At 51.5% G+C, this 13,518-nt stretch overlaps 1 protein-coding gene across 1 annotated transcript in view; it reads left to right on the plus strand.

Annotated features, from left to right (window-relative positions):
* Positions 1-13,185, plus strand: part of ANTXR1 (ANTXR cell adhesion molecule 1) — a 106,236-nt gene extending 93,051 nt beyond the window's left edge. The window contains exon 18 of the mRNA XM_064637742.1: positions 8,722-13,185. Coding sequence (XP_064493812.1) covers positions 8,722-8,994 — 273 coding nt within the window. The 3' untranslated portion in view covers positions 8,995-13,185. The remainder of the gene's footprint in view (positions 1-8,721) is intronic.
* Positions 13,186-13,518: the final 333 nt, after the last annotated feature.

Genomic DNA, 13,518 nt, shown 5'->3' on the forward strand with positions numbered 1-13,518 from the left:
GGTGCTCTAAATAAGCATTATTTCCAATTCTTTACTGTGTTTGCTTTCCTGTATTCAACGAGTGCAGCTTTCGGGTTGCTTGAACAGAACAGGGTCGTATAAACACAAATATAAACCATTGCTTTAACATCTGGATAGACCAAACCATAGCAAGGCATCAAGGAAAGTGGGTTTTCTGCTGCATTTTTCCTGCTGAATGCAGGCAGGATGCTTGTCTGCAGTGTGGGAAACTGCCTCTGGTACAACTGGAGTTCATGTGTGAGGTTACTTGTCACTACTCTTTGTAAGTTTATCTTTCCCATTTGGGGTAAATCCCCAAACCTTCTCATGGCTTCAGCAGAAAACACCATTTTGTACCTCTCTGTTCCTGGGAGTTAGAAAGTCAAATCCAGCATGGCTACACCCAACAGAAAACTCTGCTTTTCTGGTACTGGGACCCAAGAGAAAACTCCAGATCCTGCTCCAGAGGTTCCCACACTGCAGTGCTTTTCACAGACTCTTTTGGGATAAACCAGAGCACCCACCGTTCTCAGTGCTGCCTCTGCAATAAGAGAGCAGGTTATTAGAACCCCTCTGGGGTGATGACCTTATCAGTGGAAGTCTTCCTCTTAGTTTGGGAGAAAACAGCTCAAGTCTCCAATTTATTATTTATGGAGTGACCAAGGTGGCAGGAATACCTTGGGAAGGCAGGTTTTATGAGCAAGGCTGAGCTCTAGGCTCTGGCTTTAGTAATGAGATGCAGATGGGCCTGGTTTAGTTGCAGTGATGTTTTATTGTACATTTTATCACGAAATGAGACAGTTTGAATGGCTGGTTGGTGACTCAGAGACCCAAAGGTAGCCGGGGAATGAGCCCCTTGCTGCGGGAGGCAGCGATTCCTGCCAGAGCCAGGCACACTCCACACAGGCTGAGCTCACCAAGGGGCTGCCTAACAAAGCCCAGGAGCGAGTTAACAGTTTCCTAAAACTGTCTCCAGACCCCCTTGTGTGATTTAAGAGGCAGCAGGCTGCCAGCTCAGCTTTATTTCCAGCTCACAGAATCCTACCGTGTCATAGAAACTGCCTGGGAATCTGGGGTTACCTTGACAGGGGTTTGGAGCAGCAAAACCACCTGGAGACCCCTGAGCTGCCCCACCAGTGCTGATCCCAGTGACAGAATGCTGGGGGGAAGCAGATATGGATTATCCTCAGGGTTATTCTCACCCTGCTCTTTCCCCAGTGTCACCTTTGTCCAGGCACAAAGGGGTGCATTTGGGGTGGGAGGTTTGCAAAGTGCCCTTTGCAAGGACCACTTTCCCAAGAGAGGATTCACTCCATGTTGGCTCTGGGCAGTTTTCTCCCTGGAGCCACAGGAGAGGAGCATGAGCTGCCTGTGCTGGTTGGCTCTACAGACAGACAGACAGACAGTCCCTGCCTCCCCTCCCGTGGGCTCAGAGTTGCTCTCAGACCCTCTGGGACTCCCCACTCTGTTCCTCCTCCTCTCCCCACTCCTCACCTCACACATCTGGGGGAGTTTCATGCCTGGACTGGGTTCAAACCATCCCTGGGATCCTTGGGAGGGGGATTTGCCTCCGAAAACTGAGTGTTGGTTTCTCCCATCATGGATGTGCTTTGCCCTTGTAGTAGCTGCAGTCTGGCAAATCATGTCTTTGCAGGCACTAGTGTAACTCTCACATTTATTTAATATATTTAATGGTTGCCTGTTACTTGTTTGGCCAGTATCTCCTCAAGTTTTTGTGAATACTTGAGTCAGAATCAGATATCAAATCACAGGCTGATTATTAAATTTCCTTTTCCCCTCTCTCTCTCTCTCTTTTCCTTCTCTTTCTCTTCTCTTTATTTCTATATTTCTTTTTAATTCTCTCTCCTCCTTTTCATAACAACAGGGTAAACCAGGATATTGTTTATGGAAAGTCTGAATTACTATTGACCCATACAAAATAACATTAAGGATCATATCTTTTCCAGGGCCTCTCTTTAAACCAGGCAAAAGAAGCCAGTCTCAGTGTTTTATGATCTTAAATGTTGATATTTTTCCAGGTATTAATTCCAGCTTGATAGGAAACCAAAAAAACAGAAACATTTTTCATCTTTGCTTCAGAAAAATGTGCTCCATCTTTGTCTGTTAAAGAGAGAGCTCCTGAGTCCCGTGGAGGGCATGTCCCTGCTCTGGGACTCACTTCCCTTTCCTAAATTCCCTCTTTGCTGTGCCATGTGTGAGCCTGTTCCTGAACAGCTGGAACCACGGAGAGCAGGGCTGGAATGGGACAAAGGAAAAAACCACGTCCTGGTTTGAGTCCTGCTGGGATGGGGGCCAGAGGGCTGGCTGGTCAGGGAGCAAAGGGATCCTGCAGCATGCCAGGAGAAGGGTCCATCCTTCCCGAGGGTGGATTCAGCACACTGAACCCCAGGCAGTGTCTGTGCAGATCCCAGTGTGGTGCTGTCAGTGACAGTCCAGCTCCCTGACAGCTTGCAGACTCGGTCAAAAGCAGAAAGAGAGGCAGGAGGGGGTGGGAAGTGGCTTGGACGAGGCCGTGGAGTTCCCAGGAAATGCCACAGCTTGGCTGAGGCACCTGCTGCTCTGAGCACCTCTACCCCCAGATCCCTGCTGGGCACAAAGGCTCCAGCTGCTCTCCTGAACAGCAACCACCACCCTGAGCTGCAGCTCCTGCAGGCTCCTGTCCCCAGAGCCCCACAGCCCACCCTGCCCTGCCAGCCCTGGCAGTGCTCCTCAGCCAGATGGGAAGGACAAAGGGAAAGGCTGGGATCAAGTGTGCAACCCTGGGGCACTCCCAGGACAGGGGCCGTGGGCAGAGGAGACACCAGAGGCAGGGGAGACACAGGAGACAGAGGAGACACAGCCCCCATTGTCCAGTGTCCACACACAGCCAGTGTCCACACACAGCCAGTGTCCACACACAGCCCCATGGTCCAGTGTCCATGGTCACACACAGCCAGTGTCCACACACAGCCCCATGGTCCAGTGTCCATGGTCACACACAGCTCAGTGTCCGTGGTCACACACAGCAGACTGTCCATGGTCACACACAGCTCAGTGTCCGTGGTCACACACAGCTCAGTGTCCGTGGTCACACACAGCTCAGTGTCCGTGGTCACACACAGCAGACTGTCCGTGGTCACACAGCTCAGTGTCCGTGGTCACACACAGCTCAGTGTCCGTGGTCACACACAGCTCAGTGTCCATGGTCACACACAGCAGACTGTCCATGGTCACACAGCTCAGTGTCCATGGTCACACAGCTCAGTGTCCATGGTCACACACAGCTCAGTGTCCATGGTCACACACAGCAGACTGTCCATGGTCACACACAGCTCAGTGTCCATGGTCACACAGCTCAGTGTCCATGGTCACACAGCTCAGTGTCCGTGGTCACACAGCTCAATGTCCATGGTCACACACAGCAGACTGTCCATGGTCACACACAGCTCAGTGTCCATGGTCACACACAGCTCAGTGTCCATGGTCACACACAGCTCAGTGTCCATGGTCACACAGCTCAGTGTCCATGGTCACACACAGTTCAGTGTCCATGGTCACACAGCAGACTGTCCATGGTCACACACAGCTCAGTGTCCATGGTCACACACAGCTCAGTGTCCATGGTCACACAGTTCAGTGTCCATGGTCACACAGCTCAGTGTCCATGGTCACACACAGCTCAGTGTCCATGGTCACACAGTTCAGTGTCCATGGTCACACAGCTCAGTGTCCATGGTCACACACAGCTCAGTGTCCATGGTCACACACAGTCCCCACAGCTCGGTGTCTGTGGACACAGACAGTCCACAGTCCCAGTTTCCCAGTGTCCATGGCACTGCTCCTGCCTCCAGCCCTAACTCAGCTGCTGGAAGTGCAAGAGCGAGGCCACTCAGAGCAGAATTGATTGTTCCTGAGCCTCCCAGAGCTGCTCTCTAGAAAAACAACAGAAAATATGAGAGTGAACTGCCCTTGCTGATTTTGCTGATTCCACTGAATTTCAGATCTAATAATGTCTCCATATTGCTTCAATTGTCTCTTCTGAGGCACAGCTGTGACTCTCCCCCCTGAGGGGTTGTGGCTGCACAAAGGGAAATAAAACTCAGCCAAGGCGTTGGACACAGCAGCCTTTCAATATCCAGCCTGTTCCCTACGTTCATACATCCTGGATCTCCAGCTTCTGTCTCGCTTCTGACTCAGAACTGGCTCTGGTGTAGCCTGTTTAAGGAGTCTTTTCTCCTGGGATTTAAAGTGACTTTCTGTTGAAGGATGCAAAGTAGCATTCAGTGGAAATGGGTTCATTTCCTGCCTCCTGGATATTCTGACACCATCTTCCACATCCGCCCCATCTAAATTTGGACACCTAAATGAGGTGATGAACCTTGGTGGGGAGCCAAGAGGGGCTGCTAACTGGTGGTCACTGAGACTCTCATAAAGTCCCAGCCATGGGAAGGTCCCTGTGAGCCTGTGATCCCTGTGGTCCCTGTCCCACTGACAGTAGAGACATCCTCTCACCTTTGGTACCTCAGACACTCCCACTCGTTTTACATCCAGACCTCAAGGCTGAACAAGGCATTTGGGCCCCTTTATTTAGAGGATCTTTTAGTGCCACATCCAATTCTATTATCTGTGGGATGAACAGAACTGTGCTGGCTATGAGGAGCCCTGGAAAACCTTGGGTGGGTGGGTGAGAGGCCAACCAACCTGCTCTTCATCCAGACCCTTCTCCAGGTCCAACAGTGCTGACTGGAGCAGGTCAGCGATGCTGAGGGTTTATTTTCCTCCTGCAGTTCACACACAGAGCCCAGCTGTGAGTCAGGCCCCCCTTTGGGTAAGTGCAGGTGGGAAAACATGTCTGGACACATGTTTCAGAGAGAGCTGAGCCCTTGAGAGCTTGAGGGTTAAACTGTCTCACACTCTGCTGGCACAACCTCTACACTTTTGTTATCATATTGCTAGGTACAAGGGGGTTAGCATCCAGCTCTTTGCTTCAAGGAGCTCTCTGCCTCCTGGACCTGCTTTGCATTTGTACCCAGGGCACCAGTGAAACATTTGCTGCCCCTCGTACAAGGGCACAGTAATTTGTTTCCTGGACATCCCCTTGTCATTCAGTCTGACAGTTCTCCTCCCCAAGGAGCTGCTGGCTTCCCCATCTCCTCTGAGGCAGTGGAGCTGCCAAAGTCCATCTCAGTCCATCTGGACTGAAAATTTCTCTCTGGCATTGTCCCCCATCTGGGTGAGAGGAATGTCGAGATGAAACACAAGAGCTCCCTCGGTCTGGCAGTTCTCCAAGGGAGGGGGGAGCCTACCCTGTGTCCCTGCCCTCCACACGTGCTGGGTGCCCTGCAGGTCCCACTGCACAGCAGTGAGAGAAAAGGACATGGGAGGGGATAGGGAATGGCATGTGGGAGCTGAGGGAAAAAGCACATCCATCCTGTGTTAGGGAGAGAAGGTTTGAACTCTGGAGTGAGACCAGCATAAAGCACAGGGCAGGGGGCAGAGGGAGATGATGCTCCGTGCTGAGATTTAAAGTAAATAGCTTGGGACAGGCCTGCTGAGAGAGGGAAAGTCTGAACCTGAGCTGACTGGGTCAGGTCTGGCTCTCATGTCTGTGCCCCTGTGCTGTCTCTGCCCTGCATCGGAGCAGCCTGAGCTCAGACTCCAGCCCAGCTGCTTGCCCAGAGCAGCATGTGACAGGCCGTGTCTGAGGGTTAGCAAGGACACAGGAGAATTAATCACAGTGGAAAAAAGAGCTCTGTCATTGCAAAGCAACCCTATTCCTGGAGAAGGAGTCGTCTCTGGTCGTGGATATCTGCAGTAGCTCATGAGCAGGGGCTCTCTGGGTCATAGCTGACTGCAAGGACTGATGCAAACACAGTGCAGGGACAGCTGGTGTGACTTGGGAGCCTCTTTTGTCTGATAATGGCACTGCTGAGCTGTCCCAGCCTGTTCTCACCAATAACAAATCAAATCTTTGCCAGTGCCCAGGATGCACAGGATGTGCTCCTTTACCCTTCTGAACTGTGCCTTAAGCATGAGATGGCTTGTAGTCCTCAAGCCCTGCCCCAGCCCCAAATCCAAAGGTTTCTGAGCCTCTCTGCATCCTCCTCGATGCTCTCAGGGCGGTGCTCAGTCCCATTTGGACCAGCAGCTCCATAACCTCACTCCCAGAGCATCCAGACAGAGCATCTCTCCATACAAAAACAACTGCAACTTTTTGTTCTCTGGTCATGATTTCTGACTTCTGCTGCTTTTTGTTCGGGTTTATTTTATTCTCATCATAAATAAAGAAAACAAACTAGTGCAAAAAATGGTCTGAAATGACTAAAGTTGCATGGCAGGAGATGTGGCACTGGAACAAGGAAAACATTCTCATGGGGTTTTTTTCTGAGTAGAACTGGTTTATGTCAGGGTCAGACTTTGCCTCACTCAGCAGGCCTGCCCACAGTATTTATTTAAAATCTCAGCAAAGTGCATTAACACAACGTTAAAGCAGAGATAGGAGCCCAGGGAGAGCAAATGGGCCCGGGGGTGTTCTGGGCTGGGGCAGGGAGTGCTCATTGCAGGCTGTGCTCTGCCCTGGTTTGGGCAGCCCTGGAGATGAAGGATGTGTGGAGCATTCCTGCTCCCTCTGGCACTTCACTTGGTGTTGGCATTTGTCCTGTGCAAGGGCTGGAGAACAAGCCCCACTGCACAGCCAGCAGTGGCAGCTCATTGTGGGGGCCGTGGTCTCCCTGTCCCTCCCCAGTGTCTGCTGTCAGGACAAACCTGACAAGCCTGAGCCTCGATCCTCAGGGAGGGGCATCACCATGGGGCATCACCATGGGGTGATGGGGCATGACCATCCCAGGGGCTCTGCTCTGCCCCAGCCCCATTCCTCAGGGAGAGCCTGGTTGGACCAGAGGCTGTTCCTGCAGCCAGAAATGCAGGGCTCAGAGGAGCAGCCCAGGGTGGGGGGGTCACCTTGATGCACTTCAAGGCACTGGGAAATCTCTGCCTCCCTTAAAGCATCTTTGCTTGCCCCAGACAGGCTGAGCTCGGCTGGGGCTGCTCCTCCAGCCCCAGTGCTGGGCAGGAAACCCCCTTCCCTCTGAGGGCTCAGGCAGATGTTCCTCCACATCCCCAGAGCACAGATCCTGCTGGCAGAGGTCCTGGAGAGGAGCTGTCTGTGCATCCCTGGGTCACCCTGTCTGTGCATCTCTGGGTCACCCTGTCTGTGCATCCCTGGGTCACCCTGTCTGTGCATCCCTGGGTCACCCTGTCTGTGCATCCCTGGGTCACCCTGTCTGTGCATCCCTGGGTCACCCTGTCCGTGCATCCCTGGGTCACCCTGTCCGTGCATCCCTGGGTCACCCTGTCTGTGCATCCCTGGGTCAGCCCTTCCATGCCAGCTCCCCTCTCCCCTCTCCCATCCTCCCAGCACCACTTCTCCCAGCATCTCCCTTGTTCACTTTGGGCCCTTCCTGCAGAGCATTTGTCCACAGGCTGGGAGGAGATTCAGAGCTGGAGAGAGGATTTAAATGACTGATGTTTTTACCCCAGCAAATCTACTCCAGCCTGCAGGGGCTCAATGCTCCCTTTGGCATTTTTTCACCAGGAAAAACATTTACTTTGGGAGAGGAAAGAGGAAAACAGAAAATAAGCCCATGTTCACAAGTCTAAAAAATAAAGAATGGACGCAGAAATCCTCTGGTGCCTTTTAGGATGATTTCATATCTAAAGGAATGAATCCATAATACAATAGTGCTGATTCTGACATTTGAGTATTTGCAGTGGGATCTTTTGCAGGTGGAACTTTGGAGAAAAAAAAAAAAAAAAAAAAGAAAAAAAGAACAGCTCAGAGGGCAAAGGTTTTGTTTAAAAATGTACAACAAACTGTAGCTTAGCACCAAAGAGTGAGAAAAGCAGTTTACTGGCTTCTCACAAGCACTTGAGTATCAAGACATCCCAATGAGGAATTAATGCATTTCAGGAAAAATTCTGAGCAAGAAACTGTCTTTGTTAAACAAACCTTCCCTTTTGCCTGGTTGGTAAATGGTGGAAAGGGACACAAAAGCCAAGCGTGGGAAGGAGAGAGAGGCTCCAAAGGGGCAAAGCCCAGATTTTGTGCTGTTGGAAGTTCAAGGCTGAGGTGTGGGAAGAGGCATCTGTGGCTGCAGGGACAGACCATGGGCTGTGCACAGATTCCAGTGCCAGCTCTGAAACACAGGAATGGGGGACAAGGACAAGGGGGAATGGCATTCAGCTGATGGAGGGCAGGTTTATATTGGATATTAAGGCAAACTTCTTTACTCAGAGGGTGGGGAGGCCCTGGCACAGGTTGCCCAGAGAAGCCTCATCTCTGGAAATGTCCAAGGCCAGGTTGGATGGGGCTTGGAGCAACTTGGGATAGTGGAAGGTGTCCCTGTCCATGGCAGGGGGTGGCACTGGATGGGCTGTAAGGTCCTTCCAACCCAAAGCATTCCCTGATTCTGTGGAAAAGGCTCCTGCAGTGTCAGCAGGACCTGGAGTGCCCCGTGCTGTGCTGGGAAGATGCTGGAGCTGTGCCGGGGTGTCCCTCTCGTTGCTCAGCACAGAGTTGCTCTCCCAGCCCTGTGCAGGGCGTGGGGGCCGGGGCCGTGCCCGGAGCACTGGCACTGGGGCAGATTTGGGCACGGCCGGGGGTGGCTCAGCTGGGGTGTTGCCTCGGTGGTAACTCTGCTTTTCCCCGTTCTCTCGTTCCAGGGTCGCTGCATCAACTTCACCAGAGTGAAGAACACCGAGGCCCCCCCCAAGTACCCCCTCAACAACTCGTACCCCCCGTCAGCTCCCCCCCCGGCCCCCATCTACACCCCCCCGCCCCCAGCCCCCATCTACACCCCCCCTCCGCCCAGCTCCCCCACCCCCCACCCCCCCTCCCCGTCCTCCACCCTCCCCCCGCTGCCCCCCCCGCCCCAAGCCCCCCCCCCCAACCGGGCCCCCCCTCCCTCCCGGCCCCCCCCTCGCCCCACAGTCTAGGGGGGGTCGGCCTCGCTCCCGTCTCTTCCACCAGTGTCCCAGAGGCTCTTCCAGCAGTACTGTATCACATCCCTCCTGGGGGGAAGGGGGCAGAGGAACCGGAGCCTTCCTGGGACGGGTGACAGCAGAACCAGTGACTCCGTAGTCGTCTTTCTCCTTTAGTTTTCTCCTATTTTTTGACTCCCTTGTGCATTGGTGCCACCAAACTATCACAGCAAGAAAAGCCAAGAGGCTGCAGGAGCAGGACAAACTCCTGAGTTCCATTCCAGCAAGGCTCTCCCCACTCCTGGTCCCCCTGTGCCCCATCATGGTGATTCCAGGACACACTGGAAAAAAGGAATGGATAACTAGAGCGAGCTCTTTACAAAGGAAGTTCTCCCCGGGGAAGGACTGCAAAAGACTCTTCCAAGTGCAGACATCCCAGCCAGCAACCTGGAGACAGCTGCACAAATGTCCTGGGACAAGGTTGGATGTGTGGCAGGACACTGAACCCCTCCTCCTCCTGCACTACCTGCCAAGGGAACGGTGACAACAGCACTCTGCCAGCACAGGAACCCTCTAAATGTGGGGAGAATCACTCACAGGCAGCTGTTCCCACGGACCAGGAGCTGGAGGTGGGAAGGTATTGGCATCTCAGAGGGTCTGGAAAGGAGAAGGGGTAGGTCTCTGGGGTGTGGATCCGCAGGTATGTGGAAGTGCAGGTGGATGAAAATGGAGTGTAACAAGGAAAATTAATTACATGGGAAGATAAAGCAGTCAGGGCATCACAAGGCTGTGACCCCATCCCTGAGGACACCAACAACTGGGGACAGGGCAGCCTGCAGTGCTGCCAGTGGGACAGAGGAGGTGGCAAACATTGAGGAATCTGAGAAAGGTAAGGTTGGCAGGAGAGCCTTTGTGTTCAGTTTAGACAATTATGTACATCCAGTCAATCACCCCACAGCTCTGAAGTGTAATTTAATGTTTCCACTTTAAAGGAGAAGATTCTGAATACAAACCAGAGGTTTGGTGTATCGAGGTCTCCAAATCCAGTCTGCTTGGGCTCCTTGTTCCTGACAGTTTGAAATGGTCACCACTGATGCCTTCCTGTTTCTGTAAATCCTGTTCTTTTGCCCTAGAAATGTTTTCATGTGGATTTTTGTGTTTTCCTTTCCTTTCCTAAATAAGTAGCAGATGCCTCCCAAACTGGGAGTGAAGAAGAGCCAGTGTGCTTACTCACTCCTGTCAGCTCTCCACAGCATCACTCCCATTAGCAGTTGTTGACTAAGGCAAAACTCAGCCCACGGGACTCTCCAGATGGGAATCAGTCTGCCAAGGAATGCACTGGCTGCATTTCTCCTGCTTTCTCCTCACCTCCACGGGACCCCCACCACATCCCTCTGCATCACTCGTGCACACCTGTATCCTACAGCAAACCTGAGCACCTGCCTTTGCATCCCAGAGCCAGAGACGGGTGGGACCACTCAGCATTCCAGCCAAACCTCTGGCTCCCTGGGTTCCTGTCGGGATTAGTTCTCACAAAGCTCTGTCTCTTAAGTCATAAGAGATGGACCATCTTTGTAGCTGCAGTTCTGTGGATAGCAAAGGGTTGTCACCTCGTTTTTTACCAGATAAAGAAATGCTTTGCCAAGTACTTCCTTCAGTGCTGTTGGATATATTAATTCTAGCTTTTTCTAGCAAAACAAGAGAAAAAAGGAAAAAGAAAAAAATTGCTCAAGGAGGAAAGGGAAGAGAGGAAAGAGACTCAGTGGAGACTTGCCCTGGGCCCCTTTGGGTGGGGACAGGAGGGAGCCCTCAGCCCGAGGCTCTGGGTCACTGTCACACACCAGCTTCACCCTCCCCAGGGTCAGGGTCAGGTCTTAGGTGAGATGAACCCCCGTCACGATGGACCCCAGGATCCAGCCCCCAGCCAGGGCTGGCTGTCCTTCCCAAAGGCTCCTCAGCTCCCCCCACACTGCTCTGGCTGCAGGCAGCACGGAGCAGTGCCCAGCTGGGAGCAAAACCACCAGTTCTGCTGCTCACCCCTTCAGGTTTATCAGCTCCAGGCCGTGGTTGGTTCCACAGGACAACTTTGTGGTTGGCAGGTGGGAGGGAGAAACTTTAACACCCTGACACAAGTTTGGTTGGATTCCCTCGTGGGATGGACGGGATCTGGTTAGAAAAAGAGCTGTTTGGTTTGGTTTCATGATGGAAGGTGTAAAAACTGGGAATGGTGTAATACAGGATCAATAGATACGGCCCTAACAGATCCTCAGTATTCCAAAAAGGGTGGAAAGGAAGTTGATTTTCAATATGGCATTGGAAATTTTATTTTTTAAGTGTCAATTAACCAATAAATTAGTTAATTGGTTAATTAACCAATAAACCTACTGCTGGGGGAAAAATAAAAGCAGTGTATTCTCCATGACTTATTGCAGATGTATATAGAAATATTCATTCTCCCCAAAGTAAGGGAAAAAACCCCTATGGATTTAAAGAAGCAAAATAAAGCCTAGATCAAACCTAGGCTAGAAAACCCCTGATTTTCAAATACCCCCTATGCAATCATCCAGTTCGTGAATGAAAAACAAGCTCCAAATTTTTTGTTGTACATATTGTTGCTGCATGCTTACCATATGTTAGATGGAAGCATTTCCTATCCCTTGTGGATAAAAGAACATTTTTCAAGTTGTAGTAAATTATTCTAAAGCCAATGACATTTCATGGCATGTTATCGTACCAAGCTGTGCTTGTTGTATTTTTTCTTTACGGTTGTATTGCTTTGTTTTATAAATGTACAAATATTTCCCGTAGTGACGAACACCTGTTTTACATGGCATTAATTGAGGCACTGCAGCTCCAGGACACACACCCCCTTGCTCCATTGGCAAAGGGGTCAAGCTGGGGTGGGGTCTGGCCAGAGCACAGTGGGGGGACAAAGCCAAGCACTCCCAGTCTGCAGTGGGTTGGCTTTGGAGACACTTCCTAATGTTCTCAGAAAAACTGAGAGCATGTTTGGTGGTGAATTTTGTAACTGATTTGTATTTAGGAAAGAATTCCTCCCTGTGAGGGTGGTGAGGGGCTGGGATGGAATTCTCAGAGAAGCTGTGGCTACCCCATCCCTGGAAGTGTCCAAGGCCAGGTTGGAGCAACCTGGGCTTGTGGAAGGTGTCCCTGCCCATGGCAGGGGGTGGCACTGGATGGGCTTTACAGTCCCTTCCAACCCAAACCATTCTGTGATTCTGTGATTTAGGATCAACCTACATCTGGCTGCAGAAATGGCTCCCAAAAGTACCACACGAGCCTTTAAAATCTGTGCTCCCTTTGCGCCAGATCCTAAAGATTGACTTAGGAACTTAATGTAAGGCCATCAAGGGTGAAAACCTGGTCCTGAAATAATCTCAGCTCGCACTGCCAATTAATGCTGTGTAAATGAGGGTGGATGCTGGAGCACCGTGCCCTGCCGTGTGGTGCCCTACGTACTCTGTGTCTATAAACCTGTCCTGGAACACGTTGTGTTGCCGTCAGTCCACACCAGCCAACTCCCAAGGAAATGTTCATTCCAGAGCAAAAGGGCATGAGTGATGCTGCAGCTGCTCTGCCATCTCAGAGACCCCAGCAGGTCTCACTGGTTACCAGTTGCTCCAGTCTGGGCTGGTCTGAGCAGCAGTAAAAGGTGTCTGATGGCACCAAACCAATAACCAGTTGTTTGGTTTGCTCTGAACAGGTCACTTCAATTCCTCCCGGTGTTTTTCATTCATTCAAAACTCTCTGTCAGTGCCTCGCAGCCTCAAAGGACTGAGCAGCTGTGTTTGACAAAGAGGCAGATTATGTTTTATTTTAATTGCCAGAATGTCACAGATTGTTGCTGGCTGCACTCTGAAGTGCTCACCCACATGAACTTTGCAGTTGCCCGAATTCCCTCCCTACTCCTTGGTGTGTGCAGGCATCTTCTGCACTGTGTATTTTGGGGAAGGGGGGCTTTTGGCTTCTGAGGGCTCTGGCAAGACTTGGGGTAACCAGTCGGGGATGTTGACCTGCGTGTGGTGCTGATGCAGGGAAGAAGCAGAATCGACCCTGTTGTGCTGTTGAATTCCATGTTGTCAGCTCAGCCAGTGATGTTTTACTCCCTCTGTTTGTTGCATGTGTCGTGTTAAATTCAGTCATTACTCTTGCTGCCCTTGATGTTACTATTAAAGAACTACACCAGTCTGGGCTGGGCTCTGTGCAGTTCCTTGTCGAGGGAAAGCAAATGAAGCAGGAGAATCCTGGGCAACAGGTTTTCTCAAAAACTGGCTTTTTGTTATCCTGGGGAGCTCAAGCTTAGTGATTTTCTTCCCATAGCATTTCTGCCTGACATAAAGGCTGTTTTCACTGGGATGTGACACAGCCCAAACTGTCACCTCCTCTCCTGGTCCCCAGAGCCTCACAAACTCCCATTTCACACATGAGCCCTTCCCAGAGGCACTTAGAACAGAGCACAGCCATGAGAAATAACCAGTCTTAACTATTACTAACTCATCTGGGGTTTGCTATGGTTGGAAT

This window comes from Pseudopipra pipra, chromosome 28 (genome assembly GCF_036250125.1).
Source record: "Pseudopipra pipra isolate bDixPip1 chromosome 28, bDixPip1.hap1, whole genome shotgun sequence".
In the NCBI taxonomy this organism is placed as follows: domain Eukaryota; kingdom Metazoa; phylum Chordata; class Aves; order Passeriformes; family Pipridae; genus Pseudopipra; species Pseudopipra pipra.